General features: G+C 30.8%; 2 protein-coding genes across 5 annotated transcripts in view; one reads left to right on the top strand and one right to left on the bottom strand.

The window, feature by feature from the left end:
• The window catches only part of LOC118185924 (cotranscriptional regulator ARB2A homolog), a 133,258-nt gene extending 124,926 nt beyond the window's left edge, over positions 1 to 8,332 (bottom strand). Inside the window, exons 1-2 of one of the 2 annotated variants that reach the window (XR_015041574.1) lie at positions 8,138 to 8,332; positions 2,852 to 2,915 (exon numbers count right to left, since the gene is read on the bottom strand). Coding sequence is in view for 1 of the 2 variants with exons in the window: in XM_035355894.2 (XP_035211785.1) it covers positions 2,852 to 2,894 (43 nt within the window). In the remaining variant the exon portion in view is untranslated. The remainder of the gene's footprint in view (positions 1 to 2,851; positions 2,916 to 8,137) is intronic. The other variant, XM_035355894.2, reaches the window with a different exon arrangement.
• Positions 8,333 to 8,684: 352 nt separating this feature from the next.
• LOC118185925 (dnaJ homolog subfamily C member 11) overlaps positions 8,685 to 24,519 on the top strand; it is a 70,677-nt gene continuing 54,842 nt past the window's right edge. For 2 of the 3 annotated variants that reach the window (XM_035355896.2, XM_035355895.2), the window contains exons 1-4: positions 8,685 to 8,787; positions 14,382 to 14,511; positions 16,340 to 16,413; positions 21,488 to 21,589. In XM_035355896.2, coding sequence (XP_035211787.1) covers positions 8,704 to 8,787; positions 14,382 to 14,511; positions 16,340 to 16,413; positions 21,488 to 21,589 — 390 coding nt within the window. In that variant the 5' untranslated portion in view covers positions 8,685 to 8,703. Of the gene's footprint in view, positions 8,788 to 13,307; positions 13,427 to 14,381; positions 14,512 to 16,339; positions 16,414 to 21,487; positions 21,590 to 24,519 lie in introns of all 3 variants that reach the window. The other variant, XM_085818115.1, reaches the window with a different exon arrangement.

The raw sequence follows: 24,519 nt of genomic DNA, 5'->3' as shown, positions 1-24,519 counted from the left end.
CATTCATTAGAGCATAATATAGTTAATGTTTTTCATATTTAATTTGTCTGTTATTGATTAAGAAATTAATCAATTTAGAAGTAATTTAAAAGAATATGTTGGCTCCTGGCAAAGCATTAGATATTTATGTTTCAAATTTAATCAGAAAACTCAATGATTTGAAAGAAATATATTGCCACAGTCCAAAATAAAACATTTTTATCTTCCACAAGCCAGTATGGGATCATTCATTAGAGCATAATATAGTTAATGTTTTTCATATTTAATTTGTCTGTTATTGATTAAGAAATTAATCAATTTAGAAGTAATAAATGCATCCTTCATCTGTTATTACTAATTACTAGTGGACTCATTAAAATCATATTATATATATATATATATATTTATTTTTATAGTAAGTATTTTAGGCAGCTGGCCAAGGAAGCAAATGATATATATATATAAATACATATATAATAATAGTCACATATACATATTATCTCTTATAGGAGGTGAGAAATCTCAGTAAAGAATACATTAAACTGAGTTGCATTCTGCTTAGGACAAAAAGATTCAGGAGTTCCCATGACAAACTAACACTTCCGGTAAAAATATATTTATGGGTGGCCCTTGGCAAAAATTGCCGATTTTTGGCAGTACACGACACCGAGTTTCTGAAATTCTTTGACTTGTTATTTTGGCTTGGTGTAGTGCCAGTTTTAGTGCCAAAAAACGCAGCTACACAAAAACAAAATAACAAGTAGAGAATTACACAAACTCGGTATCCATGTACACATTGACCATTTTCACTTAAAAAAAAAAAAAATCAGAGAATTGCACAAACTTCACATTGTGCATTCCCTTGGCTTTGTCCATGTACACATCGATCTATTTTCACTCAAAAAGTCAAAGTAAGCACCTAAAAAAAACTTCCCAAAATTATCTGTATACTGGCGTCGCCACATAAATTTCCAAAAATAAGAGTAAAAAATATCCTCCGACATTTAACCATACACATTTCCTTCGTACAAACAGGACACTTATAATGGCTACTAAGTAAACCTTCATTTACACACCCGTCAACTAATGCTTTTCTTTCTTTCGTCTCAAATCGCACAGAAACTTCAAATTAATCTTATGACATTCAGCCATTTTACCGTGTAAACCACAAAATAAGCAACATACTTCCTAACCAACACACAAACAAGCAAACAAGCATTTACAAACCTTTTCCCATCAGTCAAATTCACCGCAATTACCCAATCAATTACATCATAATAGGGTTTCCATAACATTCAACTATTTAGGTTACCATAAATGAAACAACAACTTGGTGATAAATGAAATGACAACTAAGCGATAATCCAACGGGGACACCCTTAAATATACTTTAACCACACTTCCTACACAGATCAGATGAGATCACAATTCTTCTAGTTTCTGAGACTTTAAAAAATGGTATCATTGCTTTAACTAAGATGTGAGAAGCCTACAGTCTACTGACCACTCAATACCTTAGTTTCCAGAGATGTATCTGCTATTATAAAATTAAATGTCGAATTATAATCATTGAAAAGAAATTCTTCCACTACAGTAAAAATGGAATGCTCAAATACAAGATTGAAGAACTTTGCTACAAAACTGCTCAGCAGGCATTAAACCATTTTGTTATACCTACAGTTTGATGCATTTATTTAGCATTGAAGCATCTTCATTATAATAGCCTAACAACATTAAATGTGCCTCCTTCTTGCAGATTCTTACAAAATATACATTACATCTTTTCTGTCAGATTAACTGACACATAGAATCTGAGGACAAATAAACAGACTCTTTATCTGCTCTGAATATGATGGCTTAATGTTTACTTTTCCAGTTCATAACGATATGCCACTGCTCAAGTTTGCTAGATTTGAAGCTCAGTCTCGACAAATTTTAAACAGAGCTATTACATTTTAAAAATTTATTAGTATATTCACATTCCTATTGAAATCAAATTAGTATCACATTTTATTGCTTACCCTCAACAGATCATTATAAGAAATATTTCTGTGAGTTCTCACTTTCAGGATGAAATCAGTTCTTTGGCAAAACCCTATGATGGGCATGGCTTTAAGCAAAACAGTTTTGTCTCAATTTCAAAATCCCATGTAGCTAGACAGGACATCAGCTTTATCAAACTCTTTCACGTAGAAACCCTAAAATGGGAGGAGGAAGAGGAGTTGATTTCTCAGAAGCAGCTCTTGAGAAATTCATGTACATTTTCCAAGTCTGAACAGCTCTACTTCAGAATCCAAGAACAGATACAGGACTACAAACAGCACATTCTATTCATTTCAAACACTGCCTAGAGCCAAGACATCACATTACATACTATTTTCAAGCTACTTGGCAATAGCAATTAGTCTATGGTCTTTTAAACATTTTATTTCAAACATGAAATCAAACAAATGAAGCCTTTGAAACAGGATGGTAATTAGACATTCATAATTTATTCTCATACTAAGAATTTCTTTTAAACACTTTTCACTTAATTCTCTCTCTCTTTCACACACAATTTTTTTTTTTTTTTTTTTTTGTCTTTTATCAACTGCACCTGATTTTTCAATTGCAGAAATAGCGTTTGCGTTTAATTTCTGGACAATAACATACATATGCTGTATATTAAGCAAAAAGGATATATAATAAAGACTATAACAGTACTCTTTTTAATTTAACAATTTATTAACAAATTTATGTAAACTTCTATAAAACATATAATTTCAATGAAAACTAGTAATAATACTAATAAGTTTTTAAATTAAATGAATAAACATAAAATATGTACAGTTAAATTTTATATTGAATTATAAATTATTCTTTAACAACTTACTAGAATTAACTTCAGTGCTAGTACTTTTAATGTCATCCACCATATAGGAAGATAAAAACACGATCTGAAAATATAAGATATTATTTGTCAGTTTACATAATGATTGTGAGTATTGCCTCTTTTGTGGTTAATGACATACACTTTCAATTAGACAGCATGAAATGGAAACATCTCATTTAATATCTGATCTAAAAATGTAACACATTCTAGCTTTTAAAGTATCCAGATAATAACTAAATTTTTCAATGACATTCAGCAACACAGCATTGTTAAAGCCGATTCTTCTGTTTATTTATATATTATCACAACTTATTGCACTTTAAAAAATATTCTAATTCAATCACAATAGAAAATGTTATCACACATCTCAAATCCCATACAAAAAGAAATAATGTTTCATGATGCTCAGATGAAATGCTGTTCAAGATGAAACACCATAGAATGTGAAGCTATTTAAATCTGAAAATCAGATTTCCAGACTGAATATTAAATTACCCTTCACAGAAAATGATTAGCAATGAAAAAATGGATGAAAATTCAAAAATATATTATACTTTATTTAACAGTATTAACTTTACTTACATTCCTTCATAGGATACATATGAAAACCAGAAAAAAGTCAAAAAATAATTATTCTGCTATAAAAATGTTAGTTCAAAATCAGGGCTGTGGAGTCAGTAGGGAAAATGACCAACTCCGAATCCTGGAATTTTAATGACTCCGACTCGACTCCCTCATAAATATACATAATGAATTATAGCTTATTTTTTTAATATAAAAGAAGTAATAGATGCCAGTCTTTCATCCCTTGAGTGGGTTGATAAAATAAGTACCAAGTTCGCTTGGGGACTAAACACCGGGGGTTGTGCAACATGCTGGCCACTTGTCCAGGGCACATGCTGGTACACTCCAGGGCCCAAGGTTGAGAAAGCAGATTTCGGGGCATTGCAGGCCGTGGCCCACTAGGGCTGTTGTGCCACCGAGTTCTTTAGTTTAAAAAGGAGAAATTGGTACTCTTCTGTTATTGGGTCTGGATTCAGTTATTGGGTATGTATGAAAGGATGTGTTCACATATGCATAGACTCCAACCTTCAGCAAACCTTGTCAGTAGTCAACGCGCGAACGACATTTTTACAACTTTGAAAATGTGCGCGTAGCGTATGTTGTAATTAACCATTCATTAATTTTAAATTAATAATTAATTGTAATCAATTTTATTACATTTAAAATCCATATACATATAAAACTGAATAATTAAAAATATACCTTGTAAATTATATGCACATTTAATTAGAAATTTTCTTTTAACTCCTCAAGCATTCACTAATAAAAAGTACTTCAAATCACTACTAATCATAGAAAAAATCAGAAGCTATAAATCATATCTTTATTCTGGATATGATTTCTACAGGGAAATAAAATTTAAATAACCAAGAATGATACATATAAGTATTAAACAAAATACGCATAATCTATGAATGCAAAGATTTATATGTAGCATGCTTAGCAAGCTTAAGTTCTGATTTTGAGAATGTTTTTTTATAACACAGTTCTTCATTTGCCTGCATATTTATTTTTTCAATCAAAACTGCTTCAAGAGTTTTAAGACCTAAATTTGGTCGAAATTCCGTCTGATTTTTTTTAACAATATAAAAAATTCTTTCGCAAGCTGCATTTGAATGAGGTATTATTAAGACAGCAAGCATTACAGAAGGCAATACTTTGTATTTAATACACCCATTCATATTTTTTAATTTGGCAATTTCTCCCCATGCTATATCAATACGCAAATCTACAATTTCTTTCAAATCATCTACTTGATACATGGAAAATTCAATTTCTACTTGATTAAGACATTTTTCATCAATAATGGATGGAAAAGTATTCATCAAGTAAAGAACAGATGAAAATGAGACTTCAGTTCTCAAGTTGATGTCAGCAACTTCAGCATGTTTTAGAAATGGATCACTCAGTGGAAATTTATCAATTATATATGAACATGCAGTTACAAAAAAACTCGCACAGAATTAAAAAATGATTTCACTTCACTTTCATTCAACTTGGCATTTTTTAAATATAGTCTTGTTTCCACACCAATCACTAAATTTTCATTTTCTTTTTGTTTACTATACTTCTGAAATGGAATAGACGTTAGAGTAACATCTTCATTTTCTTTAGAAATTACTGATGGTTTTACGAATCTAACAAATAAATTCATTAAAAGTTCAAAAAGTTCTCTTCTCAATTTATGTATATAAGGAGCTTGTTGTTGCAAATTAATATTTACTGTTATAAACAAAGGCAAAGTATTTTTCAAAAATAACAAGTACAATTTGGTGGTCGGTGACTGTAAAATTTTTTTAATGTTTTGCAATCTCTTTCCTTCATTCTCACTGTTATCTGGTTTATCTCCAAAAAAATTTATCACAGCATCCCACTGTTCCAAAATCCTTGTTATAGATTCTAAAAGAGACAACCATCTCGTACTGCAATATTTCAAAATTTTATGAGATTTTGCATTCTGTCCCAAAATTTGTTGAGCAACTTTGAAGCTATGCTTCCGTTTCGAACTTTTCTCCAAGTAAAAATATATATCTATTATCAACATTTCAATTTCTGAGCCAATTAATTTTTCAGTAGCTTTTTTTGCAGCTATATGCAAGAGGTGGCACGGACAACCTCGGGTGATTATACTTGGTTGATGCATTTTGATAAATGATGCTACACCTTTAAACTTTCCAATCATATTACTAGCATTATCTGAAGAAAATGATAAGCAATTTTTCCATTCTAAACCTTTGTTTTTAAAGTTTTCATTTATACAATTAAAAATACCTTCTCCTGTATTATTCGTGCATTCTAAAATAGAAATCAATGAAGTAATTATCACTCCCTTTTCTTTACTGTAGTATGTTATAACCAATGGGTACAGTTTGTTATCATTGTTATCATTACTTCCATCAGTACTTAGAGAAAATGATGTACTGCACACTGATTTTATATCAGCAACAGTATTTTCTGCAAGCGTTTTCACAATAGCAGCAGTTTTGGTATGACCGCAGCTAAATTTTTTTGCTATGGCAGAATCCGGAAACATTGCTTTGAAAAGCTCTTTGGAATGATCCGAAACAGAAAGCGGTAGATTATGTTCAATTAAAAAACGAACAAAATAGCATTCGGCTTTTATAGGATCTGTTTCATCATCTTTTATTAAGAAATTTGTTATTTCTTTAGATTTTACGGTGCCAAGTTCTATATGCTTTTGAGAAAACACATGCCGTTTACAGTCATCTTTTCCGCCATGAGCAACTGAGAAGTCTTTGTTGCATACACTGCAGTGTGCGTGATTCACAGAAATTTCAGACGCTTTAATGCATGGAAATTCTGAAGAATATGAATCTTTAAACTTCTGCTTTGATAATTTTGGCTTCTTCGTTCGAGGCAGCATTATGATTAAAAATCTTTCGGTACTTTTCCGTTTCGCCGGCGCAAATCTCGCCAAGCAGACTTTATTGGCGACAACATACAGTATACACATAAAAAATATTTAAAAAATTTTAGTTCTAAGAATTTTTTATTTTGAAGGTATAAACATTTTAATATTGCTTAAAATTTTATAAAAAGCCAATAAATAAAGACAATACATTTATAAAAAGACACTAATTTAAGAATTTACTATGCTTTCATGGTTCAACATCCTGATTCGCCGGTTCACATCACGTGACCCCAAGCGATCTCATCTCACGCAAACTATTCTACAAAAATCTAATGCTCTCAGTAATTATCTACATTAATTTCAAGTTAAATCTTAATTTGGAACACAAGTTTAAATGCAAGAAATTTTAATTCGTACGAATAGCTTACTCAGAAATTTTGTAAAACTGCAGTGCTTTACTTCGCTAATGCATTCTCATTAGAATTGATGAATTTAACCCTTGACTTTACCTTTTCTATATTTTCGGCTTCGGGTAAGCGCTGTGATTGCATCCTAATTGACTTAATTACCGAAAATGGCCTTAGACATAAAACTGAACTATCTGATAAAAATTCTATGAAATTATATGCCAGTATTGAAAGAAACAATCAATCTGATAAGAAAAAGCTGCGACTTGTTTTGAAAATGAGGCGTAAAAGGTTACCAGCGAGAATATTACGTTTGGCATCGGTTGTACCATTATTGGCGATTTTATCGCTTGCGCCGGCAAAACGGAAAAGTACCAATCTTTCACCTGATTCACAGTTCACAAGACACACGCTAAGCTCTCGCCGTAAACTACACAATGCAGCCTAAACACGCATCAGCGAGGAACCTGGGAGACAGACAATTGGGTGGAACTATTGATAAGTCATTAACGGTTGGAGTTACTGATCTACGATTGGCTAATTCTTCAAAACTAGGAACGCACTCAACACGTGATATATGATAATACGAGTATTCAGCCAATCATCGGATGAATTAGTTGGTTCCGTTTTGCGTACTGGTTCTCCTGCTCTTGTTTCTGTAAAATCCGTAGTTTTTTCCATACTTTTCGTAGCTCGTAGTTTTTCATGAATTTCCGTAGAAACTACGGAGAATCCGTAGTAGTTGGAGTCTATGCATATGCATGTATATATGTATGTACTTGCACACATACATTTCCGAGTCTGGTCCGAATAACAGAAGAGTACAGAAAAATGCATATTTTACATTCGTTAATATTTTGAAAACTGAGATCCATCAGTATTCAGGGCAATTAAAATAACATAACATGAATAATAATAAAAAATGACCGATTTCTTTTTATGAGAGTAAAATATAATTGCTTTGTTTATTCGTATTAATTTACTTTGGATAAACAAAATTACAAAGAAATTTATAACTAAGTACAGTTTGAATTCTTTAATAGCTTATTTATTTAAACTAGATCTGAGCTATACATTAAAATGAAAATGTATTTAATAACAAATTAGAATGGCAATCTAATTTTTCGATTATTTAGGAATTAAATTTGCCCGATTTTATACATTGGTATTTGCAAATGACTTTCGATGTTAAAATATATACAATTTATCACTCCTGGAAATTTGAATGAATTCTTTTTATTTCCTTTGAATGAAATTTCTTTTTACAATATTTGAAAGACAGGATGAATAAAAATTGCAGAAACTATGCTATTATGAATTCAAACAGAGGTCTTTATACAAATGCTTCTTTATAAACAGTATCATAACTGTACAACAGATGTCAATCACAGGAATGAAGCTACATATATTTTTAAAAAAGAAATTACTATAAAATTAACTCACTACAATTTTGTACAGCCACAGTGATAGGCAAAATATTAAAGCTAATCGTAACAACTTCAGGATAATACTGATTGAGTAAAAGAAGACGAAATTTAGTTAATAACTTCACACCAAACCGTATGACTAATTCAAAACCACAAAACTAATCACAACATATAATCGCGCATTTAATGCGAAAATTGCGGCAAGTTTAAAGTTGAGGTGTTGCTGCCCTGGTTTTATTTTGATGGTTTGGAAAATTTTCCTAGATTAAGTAATTTTTTAATTTCTCGACAATACTTACGCTGTCATATTTATAATATATATCTATCAAAACTCCCAAAATCTATTGATATGTTCCATAAAATTTTCATGAAAAATAGAAATAGAAGTTCTATAGTCTATAGAAATGTTCTATAGAATGAACTATGAATATCTTAATTAAAAGAAGCTTTCCAAAATAATTTACTTTATTAGAATTTTTAAATATAATTTATCAGTAATACAGTTTTTATTTCTTTAATTAATTATTTTTCTCTAAGTGTTTAACACTATTTCTAATTGGCAACAACTCACAGTAAATAAACATGGCGCACTCCATGCCGCTGGAAAATTTCGATGACCCTTCGCTAGAGGACGATTATTATGCTATACTTAATTTGGGCAAAAATGTAATTTAATTTTAAATCCTACAAGTATTTATTACCCGTGTTTATTTTAATAAAATTATCAATTATTTTATTCAACTACGTATATTGTAAATAATAATTTTTTTACATTACATTTTACACTCTTCTTGGGAAGTTTTATAAGCAAAATTGATTTAAATATTTAATTTTTATGTAAAGATTGATATGATAAATTTCTTTCTTTCAATTTGTTTAAACCCTACATCTCTTCTTTCTGTTTTCTCTAATTTTATCATAACTAAGATACAACATTAGCAAATTAATATGGTTGATAAACCGAATGATCAAAAATGATAAATGGAATCATATATGAAAGAATCTTGATTTTTTAAAATTTGTATTTTGTTTTTTTCATTTTTTTGTTAATATTTATTAAGTACTGAGCATTTGCTTTATCAGTAATATGTAGGAATACTTTTAACATTCAGTTTTGCTTTATATTCTTTCTCAGATTGGCATTTCAATATAGCACATTGACGTAATTCTTTTTTTTTTTTTTTTTTTGTCTCTGGTGTAGAATTGGGTAATTGGGTGCCCCTTCAATTGGAGACAAATTTCGTTCAATTTAGGCAATGGAACCCCATTTCTGGTTATCATGATAACTTTAATTTGGTTTTAGCTTCCATTGTGGTCACCTTAGGGTTACCGTACCTTTTTTAATCTTATATGACATCATCATTCTCCTAATTTGTTTTAAAGTGACAATAGATCGATGTATACATGAGCATCAAGTTTGTGCAAGCCTTTGACTTCTTATTTTGGTTTTGTGTAGTGGCTATTTTTAAATTGTGCCTTCCTGGCACCAATCTGGGTGTCAAAAAAGAATCGCCAAAAAAACAAGAATGATATTTTTACCCTTTTTTAAGGGACGTTTTATCATTCATATATATATATATATATATATATATACTGTTAATTCATTCTGCTGCTTATTTGCTTACATTGTTTGCTACCAATTAGTGGTTTCCTCAGCTTGATTTCATCTTATCTGGTTAACAACTTTCTTTTTACTAATTTTGAAAGAGTTGTAGCGCTGTTGATACTATTTTAATTTACTTACTATTTTTAACTGTAAAGCAACACCTCCTAAATCACATGTAACTTAGTTGTGATGTATTCAAAAGTATGATGAAGGTTGGTCGTTGGACTAGACACTTCAGTGTGGTCCGAAGACTGTTAATAGGAATATCATCATGTGTGCGAGTTAAAAATCACAATCAGTTTCTACTTTCTTTTTCAGAGTTTAAAAAAGTTAAAATGGATATGTTTGATTCTCTAGAACATCACACCTCTAGGAGATACAGTCAAAAGTCTAATTTGGACACCCATAATGATACCCCGGAATGATCTATAATCCGGACCTCAAATCTACAAACTTTCTGTGTATGCGTCGCTTTGACGCATGCACGTAAGACCTTTACGGCTGCGAATATGCGTGTGCGCATGCGCATAATACGTTTACGCATGCGTGTTTAATATATAATGAACGGTATAAGCTAAGCTAAAATTATCTAATTCAGTTAATGTTGCAGATTGCATTGTTCCTTAATCTTCGAATTGGATCCGGCTTATTATTCTTTGCAGACTGTTAGAGCAATTGCATAAAAGTAAGCTTGAACTTTCAATTATGTCAAATAGAATTTTCGATATATATTTACTAATATGTAAAGGATCTGCAAAGCGAAAGTATTAACAAACATTAAACAAAAAGTGGAATTGCTGCAAAAAATGGATAAAGGCATATCCTTTGTTTCTCTAACCATTCCAAAATCTGTTAATCAATTTCACGCTGCTCTGCGGGGGAGGGGAGTGTCGCAGCGTGCAATGAACTGGAAGTTGATCTGTCAGCACTATCCATATCTTCAGGGCAGTTGTTTTTATTTTATTCGGCTTATAGTTCAGTACTAAATGTAGTATTTCATCTTGATGTACTCTGTCTTTTATATGATTTAAATCAAATTCATTATAAATATCACGAATACACATCAAATAGTTTTCTGGTTGCAATTTTCTAATTTCGACTATGTGTAATGTATGCTTTACGCATGCGCGCGTTGAAAGAATTGTTTAATAAAGTAAACAAATAAATATTAAGCTTTTTTTTTTTGTAAATTTTGATACCCTTTAGATCATAATTGTTCTTTATTTCATAAATTACTGTTTCATATTTTTAATTTTATAATTTCTGCATGCCATCTTACCAGATTTAAACTGATGATCTATAATCCGCAAAAATCGATAATCTGGAATTGCCAAAATCTCGATGAGTCCGGATTAACGACTTTTGACTGTATATCTAACGCTTCCTATTTAATATCACTGACTGGGATGGAGCATAGTCGAAAGTCTTCATGTGCTTTGCTCGAGATAAATAATCAATTCAATCCTATCCTGTGGGTATGAAAGGAAGAAAGTAAAGAGTTTATCAAACATGGCTACTGTCCCTGCTAAATGGAACTTTTTTGAGAAACGAGATTCTTGTAGCACTGGTTTAAACGGGAGGATTCCTAGAAAAAAGAACCGCACCTGAAGCAAAGTCTGACCTAAAAGAGCCGCACCTGAAGTGAAGTCCCGCCTAGCTATAGAAACAATGTTGCGGTTACACAGGATTTTTTCAAACTTCACCAAAAATGTCTCGGCTGGACCTCAATCCTGGGTAGAGACAACCAATCAGACGAAAGTTCTGCTTCTGAAGCCTCATGTAATCCCAATCTGAGCGATAATCGATTAGTGTTAGGCATTCAAGTCTTTGTAGTAAAGGAAAATGGTAACCTAGCAACGTGGGTTTCCTGGAATTGTGCGGGTTCTGAGAATTGTCCCTTTCGACGTCAAGTCCTGCATAGCCGAAACATAATGTGATTGGGACTTCAGATTTTGATGGAAGTTTCTATTTTCTAAGAATTTCTATGTATGTTTTAAGGTAAAACATTAATGAAAATTTAATAAGAATTAAGATTTTATTTCTTATTCCGTGTACTGAGTCTTAATTTTCTGTTGATCTTAAGTTGACAACTATTCCGTTTTTGTCTTAAGTTGATGACTGTGCATTTAATTTGTACAAAACCTTAAAATAATGCTATGTAAATATGTCTATTAAAAATTGATGAAAACACTTTAATTATTTAAATATATTAATCATTAATTAAAATTTATTCACTCAAAATATTAACTTATATGTATATATTTTTATCTGTGGTATTGTTGAATGTGTTGAAATATTCATTATATAATGGGACATTTATCTCATTGATGGGTTGGCTAAATGACCATTGAGTTTGATTATAATTCCTAACAAATGCTGAATGAGCAAATGTCTATCCATTGGCAAAAGTAAAAATTAAATGGAAAGAATACAGTCAAAAGTCGTTAATCCGGACTCGTCGGGACTTCGGCGATTCCGGATTATCGATTTTTCCGGATTATAGATCATCAGTTTAAATCTCGTAAGATGGCATGCAGAAATTCTAAAATTAAAAATATGAAACCGTAATTTATGAAATAAAGAACAATTATGATCTAAAAGGTATCAAAATTTACAAAAAAAAAAAAAAAAAAAAAAAAAGCTTAATATTTATTTGTTTACTTTATTAAACATTTCTTTTAATGTAAGTTGTTTATTTTGCTTCATTTTATGTGATAATACTCTCTCTTTAATTCTATAAACAGACATAATTTCTTGTTCAGTTACAAAGTTCCGCTGTTCAAGTCCCGTTAATTGCTGTGCCGAGAATACCGACTAACTTGTCAATCGAAATTTTTTCGTTTTCACTAATCTCTCTGTCACATTCTTCATGTCTTTATCCATTTTTTGCAGCAATTCCACTTTTTGTTTGTTGGACATCAAAACATACTTTCATTTTGTAGATCCTTTGGAAGTTCCAGCATCGGAAATTCTATTTGACATAATCGAAAGTTAGAGTTTACTTTTATAAAATTGCTCTTACAGTCTGCAAAAAATAATAAGCGAGATCCAATTCGAAGATTAAGGAACAATGCAATCATTAACTGAAATAGATAATTAGATAATTTTAGCTTACACTGTTTGTTATACATTAAATTCGCAGGCGAAAATGTATTCTGCACTTGCGCACACGCATATGCGCAGTAGTCAAGGTCTTACGCGCACGCGTAAAACGCCTGTGCGCATGTGCCAACGCGGTGCATGCGCAGAAAGTTTTTATCTTTGAGGTCCGGATTATAGATCATTCCGGATTATGGGTGTCCGAATTAACGACTTTTGACTGTATTGACTTTAAGTAAGGGCAAGTACTTACAAATTATCCCATTGACTGTGAAACTATCGCCAAGCAGTGCGATTTAAAATCAGTTATGGAAAAGCATGATATAACAGCACACTCAGAGCACTTACGCTTTTTTAGATGTAAGCCCACTAAGGCATGTTCTTTTTTTATGAATAAGGATATGAATTAACTTTTATTTATAAGCTTTTCTTGTATTTTGGAAAAAAAAAAAGATTAAAATTTGAGGCTTTTCTTTTTCAGAAGAGGAAGAGGTGGATTATTTTCAAAGTTATGGGATCCTATGACTAAAACCATTGTGCATGAATGGATACAATATGGCCAACAAAAAGCTAATAGATTGGAACAATAATCTGTGGGAAGTTTGTATTTATAATATTCTAAACAGAGCTTCTAGTAAAATTGGAGGGCTAACTAAATAGCAGAAATAGGCAAAAGCTTTTTACGAGTATCTAATATTGTTTATTTGTTCAATAAAGAACCATCAGTTGCTTCAGAATTCTGCAGAAATGATCAATGCAACTTCTGCAGGATCTCTGCGAGCTTTCGTGGTTCGATGAGAGTCAAATTTCACGGTCAACGGGATAATACATAAGGGCATTATAGGAATGTATAAGTTATTATATAGTATTTTAAGAATATATTGAAATCCTGATAACTATAGTCTTTTACTTTAAAATAGGCCTTTCTGACACTCCCTCATGTGCAAAATGACACATTTTGTCCTCACTGCTTAAGACCTATTGTCTCCATCTCATTTGAGACTATAGTTCAAGTCAGCCTTCATTCGTATACTTTTCATCAAGCGAAACTGAAATGAAGTAAGGAAAAAAGAACTAGGAGATTCAACCATCTGCTGTAGCTATCTTTATGATGGTTATGAAACAAATAACCCTAAATGCCTATTTTAAAGTGATAGACAATGGCAGTATATTAGATTAAGAAACACTGGTTGTCAGTGATTTAATTTTTAGTCATTATACAACTAGATGAATTTAAAATATGCTAAAAGTTAAGAGGGGCATGAAGACTAAAGTTATTTAAATGAATAAAATTTTTAACCTCCTTTTTTATAAAATAAATATTTTTTTATATTATATTATAAATATTTTTTATATCCTATTTTTTTATAAAATAAACATAGTTTGAAAAATAAATATTTGATTATATATTTGATATTTGATATATATTTGATTATATATATTTGATTATTATCTGCATTTATGTACATGATACAGCTCATACTGAATTATGTTAAAAATAATCTGAATATCGTTTTTCCCCCTCTATTAAAATTATTATTTTTCTTTTATTTAGGCAACTACTGAAGATATTACAAATTCCTATAGATGCCTCAGCAAGCTTTATCATCCTGATAAGCATTTAGATCCAATTAAAAAAAAGAATGCTGAAATTCTTTTTAATAAAACAAAAACAGCATATGAAGGTATAGCTTACTTTGTTTCAAATGATGTGTTATAAATTACATCTAAAGTATTTTGTATATTGAAAAACAATTTTCCTTTGATCATTCTTTATCATGTACAATGTAGTCCTGCTTTTCCAATAATATGAAAAAATGTGACAAAATATCCTTAAAAAATGACCAGGCATCTATCTGATTTAGTAGGAATATATTACAGCATACAAATATTTTAATATATTCCTATTAAATCTGATATTACTTATCACTAAATCTTAAAATATTAAAAGTTCATTTACCATTTGAGTTCCAAGCAGCGCGATTGTGCTGTTGAGATTTTCTGTCGAGAAAATCCAGTACATTTTGAACATTGTAGACAACTAATGGTGCACTTGATGTTGATAATGTGGGCACTTGATTTAAATCACATCAATGTAAAATAAACAAAGTGCTATCACAACGCTTGGTATTTCTCAATATAAAATAAAACAAGCGTTATCGTATTGCTTGGGTCTTTTCGTACTCATTTAGAGAAAGCACGATTGCATCGTTTGCGATTCTTCGATGGTCTTTTTTCAATACCCCTGCGACTCAAATGGTTAATAGTAGATTGTCCAATACTGTCATATAGAAGTTCATTTGCAAATTGTTCTCATTATTTTGGGGAATTATCTGTATGTGGAGCTTCTTTCTTATTTTGACATTAACAGGGAATCAACTACAAGTTTTTTTTTAATAAAAGTTTAACTTGCCTCCATTCTTTTTTCTGCTGAAGAAGATTGAGTTATGTATGCATGGATGCTGTACTGTGAAATATTCTAAATACTAGAAAGTGAAATACATTGCAGATTAGATTAAAAAAAAAGTTTGGTTGCCTGAGGGATGGTTATAAAGACAGGTATCATCAGGAAATATGTCAAACCAAAACTGGCAAAGCTTGGTACTGAGGAAATATTCTGAAGCTGGGTTCTCCAAACTACAGCCTATGGGCCAGATTTGGCCTGCAGGTACTATTAATCCACCCTGCTAAAGGTTTTTTTTAAAACTAATTTTATGTAAGCAAGGTGAAATACAGATTAACTATTTTATATAACAGCCAGTTTATATATTGCCTCTCATGCACGTTCTTAAAGCGCATTATGAGCATTTCTAAATTTTCAATAAGTGTAATCAGTAACACTATATTTAAGAATTTGTCATACTTTTTATGAAAATAAAGATTTCGTGTGTTATCTTTAACTGCTTTCATAGTAGTATTCTATGTTTGTTCATAGAAATTTTCAGCAGCAATTTTGTTTAAATCTTAATTTTTGCTTTATGTTGTGATTTATTTTAATTTTTAACTTCCCCCCCCATAAAACTTGCTCAAAATATGAAATAACTTTGAGTGAAAATCGGCACCTCGTCAAAATGAAGACAAAATGTGCTGATAAATTGTTACAACAGGGAGTTAAACCCATTTAAAAAAATGTTTCAAATGGAAGAAATCTCTGGTATTCTGGGACAAGAATATTTTTGCAAATGCTTAAACATTTTTAAGAAATTTATGCTAGGTGAACTGCATGAAAGTCTAAAAAAAATTCTCTTTATTTCATCATATTGGTATAGATTCAATAACCAAAAATCTTGCTGCCTTGTTTAAAAAACATGTATGATTCACCACGATATGATGAGCTAACTGGGTCTTGGCCTTCAAAGCTCCGTGAAAGAGCCAATATGGCCCACTGGCTAAAACATGCGAGGACCCCTGATCTAAATTTTAAAAAAAAGTCTTCATGTAGTATCGCTTTAACATAAAAAAGGCCATGAATATTTTTTCTTGTTTTTTAAAATAATATGTCCTGTTTTTCAGTCCTGAGTGACCCACATCAGCGTGCCATATATGATACACTAGGTCTAAAAGGTTTAGAAACAGAAGGATGGCAGGTAAGTTTTACTGTATTCTATGCTAACTATCGTATATTTCTGAATGTAAGCAGCTGATCTTTTATAAACAGAGAATGTGTGCTTTCTTCAAAAAATTATTCAAAATTAAAAACCTGCACATAAGCCAAAATGGAAAAAAAAAAAAAAAAAAAAAAAATAGAAATTCTGTGTTATGTTCAAACATGTCATCACGAGGGCAAAAATACTGCCAAGCAGGTAAAATGGCTGAAATATTTTCCAATCGTATTGCTGTAAAGTGAAACACAAAATTTGCAAATCTCTAAATAAAAAATTGTGTATGCAAATTGATCTTAAAATTCAGAGGCCAATACATTAGTTTTAACTCTGGCAAAAAGCAGAATTTTGATGGTTCCATCTGGGTTTGTTTGCCAAAGAATGCGAGGGCTATCTGCCTAAGAGGATGAGTGCTTTCAGGAAGAACTTTCTTGGGGAAACTAGCTCATATCTCACACAAGGGAACTACAAAAATATCCTTGTAGCCAGCCTATTTGCCTGAAATCGAATTGCCAGTGTTAGTTTGGGCTACTAAAAAGTGCTGTACAATCAGTAACTGTGTGGATGGCAATGAAGACAATTTTGTGTATGAAAAGGACAGAAATTATAGTACTGAAAGTGATTAAGACACAATAACACGCCGAATAAATACTAATTCAGAAGTCAAACAACAAAATCTATCTTCCTATCTTGTTCCTATCTTGTTCATTTGTGGTTTTGCAGCTGAAGATGGTGGTTCGGTGAGACCATCGAAACTAGTCCTGTGAAAATTTTGTAAATATAACGCTGATTTTTGTTGTTTGACTTCTGAATTAGTACTGAAAGTGATGATAATGTACATCCAGACATCCCAATGAGTTAAAGTGAATTTTATGAACTATTTGGAAAGTTGGATACTACTGACTCGGACTTTGAAAGTTTTATGTGATATTTTTTTCTTTTGACATAAAGGTTGAATTCAGAACACCTTTTTGGCAACATCAGATTTTTTGTTTTGGTTGGTTTGGTTTTATTGTTGAAATTATTTGTTGCATACATGAATGATATATATATTTTTAGTCTTTAACTATGAATTTTTCTGAAAATCAATAATACTTATTAAGACAAGCTTTTTTCATTTGCTCTGGTGGAAATTTCATGGCATCACAGGCAAATCCTACAAGTGCATATTTTAAAATAAAAAAAAGATAATATATATATATATACAAATGAGATAATCTTTTGGATGGGATTGTGAAAAAAACAATTATGTAGCAGTTGTAGTGAGGACAGAGATAGCTGATAACTTGAAACTTGCATAAATGGAATGATGGAGTTAATGGGGTAAGTTCAACATATAATTTATTAATTTTATAGAACATATCTGTGATGTAACACTGGAGCTGCTGTAAACGACCCACAATTTCTAAAATACGCAGCTTAAATTTTAAATTGTTGAAAAATGCAGTTAAGTGAGAGACGTGGCTTTCTTATGCATAAGCAAGCAGCAGAAGAGGATGTGTAATAGTTGCAGTAGTATTTCTAAGCTCGGAAAGTCTCTGAGCTCTGGATGGTGACTGGGCAAAAGCTTTTGTGATGCGAAATACTACAGGGGAGTGTGGATGCCTTGAAGAGGCTGTATTTATATTTTAAATCAGAAATTTAAAGGTCTGTTGTCAAAATTTGTTTAGTGATTGTCTTTCATATTTTATATTTTACATATACAGTATAAAGTCCGTAATCCGGACTCATCGGGACGACGATTCCGGATTATAGATCATCCATTTAAATCTGGTAAGATGGCATGCAAAAATTATACAATTAAAAATATGAAACTGTAATTTATGAAATAAAGAGCAATTATGATCTAAAGGGTATCAAAATTTACCAAAAAAAAAAAAGCTTAATATTTATTTGTTTACTTTATTAAACATTTCTTTCAATGTAAGTTGTTTAAGTTGCTTCGTTTTTTGTGCTAAACGTGCATGCGTTTAGCACAAAAAACGGAAAAAAAAAAATTGTGGCTTTGAGGTCCGGATAATGGACGTCCAGATTATAGACTTCGTACTGTATCTATGATGCAAAATAATTTTAAATCCATCCCATATTCAATCTAGAACAAACCATATTAAAAACAAAAGAAAGAAAAGTAGAGGAACAGGGGCGAATTTTATGATAGGTGGAAATTTTTTGCTCTACATACCTCTAGGAATTGGACTTTGCTTAAATATGTGGTCTGATAAAAATGCAGATTACTATGAAATTTCTTGAGATTGTGAGATTATTTTAAGTAGTAAACTTCATGGCTCAATTGGTTTAGAAACTGGCTGATGTATTTACTCCTTTCATTGCACCAACCCCCGATGATGATGCAGCAAAAGGTGTAAATTTCTTTTTTAGTTTTTGCATTTTTTCATATAGTTGTTGTCATACAGTTTGCTGCTGTGTGTGTGTGGTTTTTTTTTTTTTTTTTTTTTTTTCATATGGTTCATTTTTAATTGAATATGGGATGTATTTTAAACATATTATTTTAATTTATTTTGCATTATTACCACCACTTGTTCCTGCTTTTAGTGTGTAACTGGATTCAGTCTTAAACTCCTTTTTTCTTTGTATTTATTCATTTAAATATATATCATATATATAAGAAAAAATATGGAAATCAGCTTTATAATTTAATTACAGCTTTTAGTTCAATCCTCTCTATTCTAAAAATCATAATAACTTTTCTGAACTGCATCATTTCTAGATCAGTCTATGTAACATGGCTTGCGTAATGCTGAAGATGTAGCTAATTTGGAACTTCAACTCAACATTTTGAGGTCTGAAACTTTTCTAACATAAACCAAAACCTTCTTTTGGTGAGCTTCCATATTGGATAATTGCACACTTTTGCTTCTATATCTGTGCTGCTTGGATGCTATTTAATTATGCTCTGTTTCTATTGCAACAGTATCAAAAATGGAAATAGGCACAATTAGAGTGCTAAGTAAGTTGTGGCCACAAATGTCAATTGAAATAAAAATGAATATTTAGTCTTACTTGGCTGCCAAGTTTCCTATTCATTATGGATTCAACATTTTAGCATTCTACGCAACCAGAATTCTTCCTCTTTAACGTGGATCTAAGTTCTATGCTATTTACAGGCTGCACCATCAATTTATCTGCATTCCTACATCAAGTGCTTCTGAATTTGTTTCTATTAGACACACACACACACACACACACACATATATATATATAATAATATAACACATATATATATACACATATATAGATATATATATATATATATATATATACGGTACAAAGTCTTTAATCCAGACTCGTCGCGACTTCGGCAATTCCGGATTAGGGGTTTTTCTGGATTATAAATCATCAATTTAAATCTGGTAAGATGGCATGCAGAAATTATAAAATTAAAAATATGAAACCGTAATTTATGAAATAAAGAGATCTAAAAGGTATCAAAATTTACAAAAAAAAAACTTAATATTTATTTGTTTACTTTATTAAACATTTCTTTCAATGTAAGTTGTTTAAGTTTCTTCGTTTTATGTGCTAATACTTTCTCTTTTATTCTATAAACAGACATAATTTCTTGTTCAGTTACAAAGTTCCGCTGTTTAAGTCCCGTAATTGCTGTGCCAAGAATATCGACTAACTTGTTAATCGAAATTTTTTCGTTTTCACTAACCACTCTGTCACCTTCTTCATGTCTTTATCCATTTTTTGAAGCAATTCCACTTTTTGTTTGATGGACATCAAAACATACTTTCGTTTTGTAGATCCTTTGGGAGCTCCAGCATCGGAAATTCTATTTGACATAATCGAAAGTTCAAGTTTACTTTTATAAAATTGCTCTTACAGTCTGCAAAAAATAATAAGCGGGATCCAATTCGAAGATTAAGGAACAACGCAATCATTAACATTAACTGAAATAGATAATTTTAGCTTACACCGTCCATTATACATTAAACGTGCAGGCGAAAACGTATTCTGCACTGGCGCATGCGCAGAAAGTTTTTAGCTTTGAGGGCCGGATTATAGATCATTTCGGATTATGGGTGTCCGAATTAACGACTTTTGACTGTATAATGTGTAATATTTTGGGAGGCAGGAACAGGAATGACAAAGCTCAAGAACACGAAAAATGGGGCATACTCAATTTATAGTGCAGTTATATAACACGCCAAAATGTTCTCAAAAGTACTGGTCTAGGGAAAGATCCTAAAATTGCGGAAATTTAATTATAGGTTGCCTATTCATGCAGAGCAAAGTCATCATATTTTCTTATATTTTACATATATATCATATCACAGTTTGTCTATAAAACCCTTTGGAACATGAACTACAATAAAAAAATGTATATGAAAATGGTGATGCTGCTTATTAAAGATTGAATAATTGTATGCACATGGTTTCTAGTGTTTTGTATATTCTGAAAATTTGGTTAGTCTTACTAAGGTAGTTGGGATTATACATCAGTTCTAACCAGAACCATGCTTTCATCAAATATTCACCTGTTTGTTTCTATTTCTTAAAATTTGTCCTGAAATTTAAATGATATCTTATTTTTGAGTAAATATGGTATTATATATAATTGCATTTGGAAAAAGAAGAGAAAATTCTTACTGTCAAAATTTTTAGTTGTTAGGATGCATACTGATTAACAGTTAAAATAGATTTATTAAAGGTAAATATTAAATACTTTTTGCAAATGTAGAAAAATTATTTTTGAAAGTTTTATGTTTTTGTTGTATACTAAATATTTTTTAATGTAGAAAAATTTTTATATCTTAAAAAAAGGAAAACTGTATTTATATTTTTAATTTCTTGGCAGAAATTTGTTTCATAACCAATTATGTACAGAAAAGCAAATAAGTGCATTTTGCTGCTTAGAGGGATTTTTTATATGCCTGATATATTGATATTTAATTTTGAAATTTTAAAAGTAATTCACATTAAAAATTTTCTGTCCTTCATAAATTCCATTACAATTTACATGGCTAGTGTTTATAGGAAGTTTAGCATTTCATGTCTATGATAATTATAATAGGATATATTTTATTTTAAGTAGATAGTCCAGAGGACAAAGACTCCTCAAGAAATCAGAGAAGAATATGAGCAGCTACTCAAAGAAAGAGAAGAAAGAAGACTACAACAAAGAACAAATCCGAAAGTAATTTTCTTTCATTTTATTTTGGCTTAGTTTGGTTATTTAGCAGATAACGTAGTCTTGAAAAGAAAATTCATAAATTTATTAGAAGAAAATATCCAAATGTAATGTAATACAAAATCATTGTGGAATATTTAACGCTCTGAGGAATTCTGATTTTGGGATCTGTCAAGAAGATGTGTATTTAAACAGCATTTATTACCTAAATTTGTATAATTACTTATTTCAATCTCTTTTCATAAACGTATTGTTAAGATGACATTTTCATTATTAGAGGAAGTAAGGAAGCAAAATATCTTAAATTATAAACTAATATAATACCAAATGACAAAAATTCTCATGACTGAATAAAGCTAGTCATGCCACTCAGAGGTTTAAAAAATCAGTTTGCTTTTCCACAAATACATGAGTTCAAGAACAGATGTTAATTCAGATTGGTTTCATGTGTGATTTGAACAGAGCTTAAATTGTGGCGAAGCCCACCAGAGCCGGGCTGCGGTATTTATTAGTTTTTAGGATAAATTCTAATTCTAGCCGGAGCGCATCGGAGCCCTAACTAAGAAGGTTTCTGTACTTCTTTTATGGAATTGAACAATAATTTCGGTAGAGATTTGATCTCAAAAATTTTATTTTTAGCAATAAAATTATGTTAAAAATTGCTTATTAGATTTATTAAAATTAGAGATAAATTAAAAAAAGACAAAAAAGAAAATCTGAAAGGTTTCAGATTTTAAAAACGCCCCTTTGGACGTCCAAAGGGGCATTTTTTAAACATTTTGTGTGTTACCTTCACTTAGTTAATATCCTGTTCTTTGCACTTAAACCATAAAATTCAGTTCAAGATCAATATCGCAAAATAATTTTAAATTGAACATATCTTTAGTATTTCGATACACAGTCTCACGTGCTGGAGATAAAAATGTCTTTTCTGTACAACATTGCCATTGAAATCGCAGAGTTTGTTAATCAAAAATTCGTTAAAGCTTTACAAAATATGAAATCAATAATGAAACAAATTTCAAATTTGGGCTTTCAGATGCCCATATTCGCAGTAGGATTATGTCATTAAAAATCTGATGTGCACACCACATGACCTCTTTGTATGGAGTATTAAATTATACGCATTTTTTCTTGCATTTCATTTAAACTTATTGGATTGAATTAAATCTACCTCGTCAACAACGCATAAACCACAATAGAATAAATGCATTCTTTGAAATTCACTCTATTTGTTTAGCTAAGCAACTCTGTGGCGCTAGGTTCACTTAACAGTATTATATTTCGTTCATATTATAACTCAGAATGCACAAAATGTATATCATTTAAAGAATTATCTAATCGTTGCCACATGGTCTATTCAAATACTATAATAAAGCTAGAACGATATATAAAAGAAATTAAGCAAACAAAACAAAACAGAAACAGTTTTTCACAGGCGATTGAGTATTTCTCATTCAATTAATTCAGTTCTCATTTCGCGACAAGGCAAAAATACATAAAAACTCAAAATATCTGTATTACAAATTACGAAGTAAATCTTAAATGCTTATTTCCTCGAAAAAATTCCAGAAAGGATTAAGCATGATTTAAAAAATAAATGAAGGCGTTATCTTTGTTGTTGCGAAGCTAAGTTTCTCTAGACTGGCAACAAATCCGCTACTCAGCTGTTTCAAATGTAAACAAGAGCAATGGCCGCCATCAAATTAGGCTAAGCGGCACTTAAACAATTTTAAAATTGTTGATAATTCTAAAAATATTGCATACAGATTTACTAAAGGCATAAAAACCTCAACCAGAAGATAAGAACAACATAATTCAATCATTTTTAAAGCAAAAAATGTACAATTTACAAATATATAAGAGCAAAGAAACTGAGCCAAGTAACAGAGTGGATATATATATAAATATATTTATATACGTTTGGTACAGCCGATTGCAACCAATATAACATCTACATGTTATAACAGTGCTATATGCAAAATTTCAGTGTTCTGAGGCTACTCGTTTTTGAGTTATGCGAGATACATACATATGTACGTACGTACATATGTTCGTACAGACGCCATTAAAAATTCTCTTCAGAATTCATTTTAAAGCAGTTTTATAATTTTTTTGGAGGAAAAGAGTATTTTATTCTGTCTTTACGTACAGATATCACGCAAAAACATCGTTAAATTGCATTTGATAGCGGTCAAAATGGATATTTTCGTTGAAATATGCTACCTGAAACTTTTCGCGATTACAATACTTCCTTTTTACTTCGTACAAGGAAGTAAAAATTGGATGGCTCTAGGTACCGTTGTTTTATCAAAATGCGAAAAACACATAGACGTTTATGCAGATTCTTCATTATTTAATTTCTTCAAATATAATACAGGGCGATAATATTCGGTGGCAACAGTTTGAAAAGTGAAATGGACATTCAGAGTGATTTGACACAAAATCACAAAATGAAAACAAATCCCTCAGGGACTTTGGACTAATGGCCTCCGGCCCAGGTACCCTGGTGTACCGAAGCACTGTTCTACCAGGAGACGATTTGGACTAATAATCTACTATTTAAAATCACCAAAGAAATAAATTTTAATAGATTTCTTTAATTATTAAGCACTTTAATCATTAATTATTTTAATAATTAATTATTTTATTTATTTATTTATTCTTGCTCCTCTTTCCTGAGGGTCTACGGTAGGGCTACGGCTCTTGTAATTTTAGAAATTAAGACCTGGATTAGAATCATTTTAAGTCAATAGAGTCCTCTAAACTTCCAAGAACCATAACCTGGATAACAGGTTAATAAATATTTCATTGTATGTTTAGGTTTTTAGTTTTGAATAGAAAATATTCTTTATTTTTATAAAGAATATTTTCTATTTGATATTATTGATATGGATCAGTTTTGGTACATTTCAGTTTTTCCTAAACTACTCTCA

This window comes from Stegodyphus dumicola, chromosome 6 (assembly GCF_044657685.1).
Source record: "Stegodyphus dumicola isolate Sdum_Otavi_A_Nest chromosome 6, ASM4465768v1".
NCBI classification, from domain to species: Eukaryota; Metazoa; Arthropoda; class Arachnida; order Araneae; family Eresidae; genus Stegodyphus; species Stegodyphus dumicola.
Note: the sequence above shows the minus strand (reverse complement) of the source record. Positions and strands in the feature narration are given on the sequence as shown.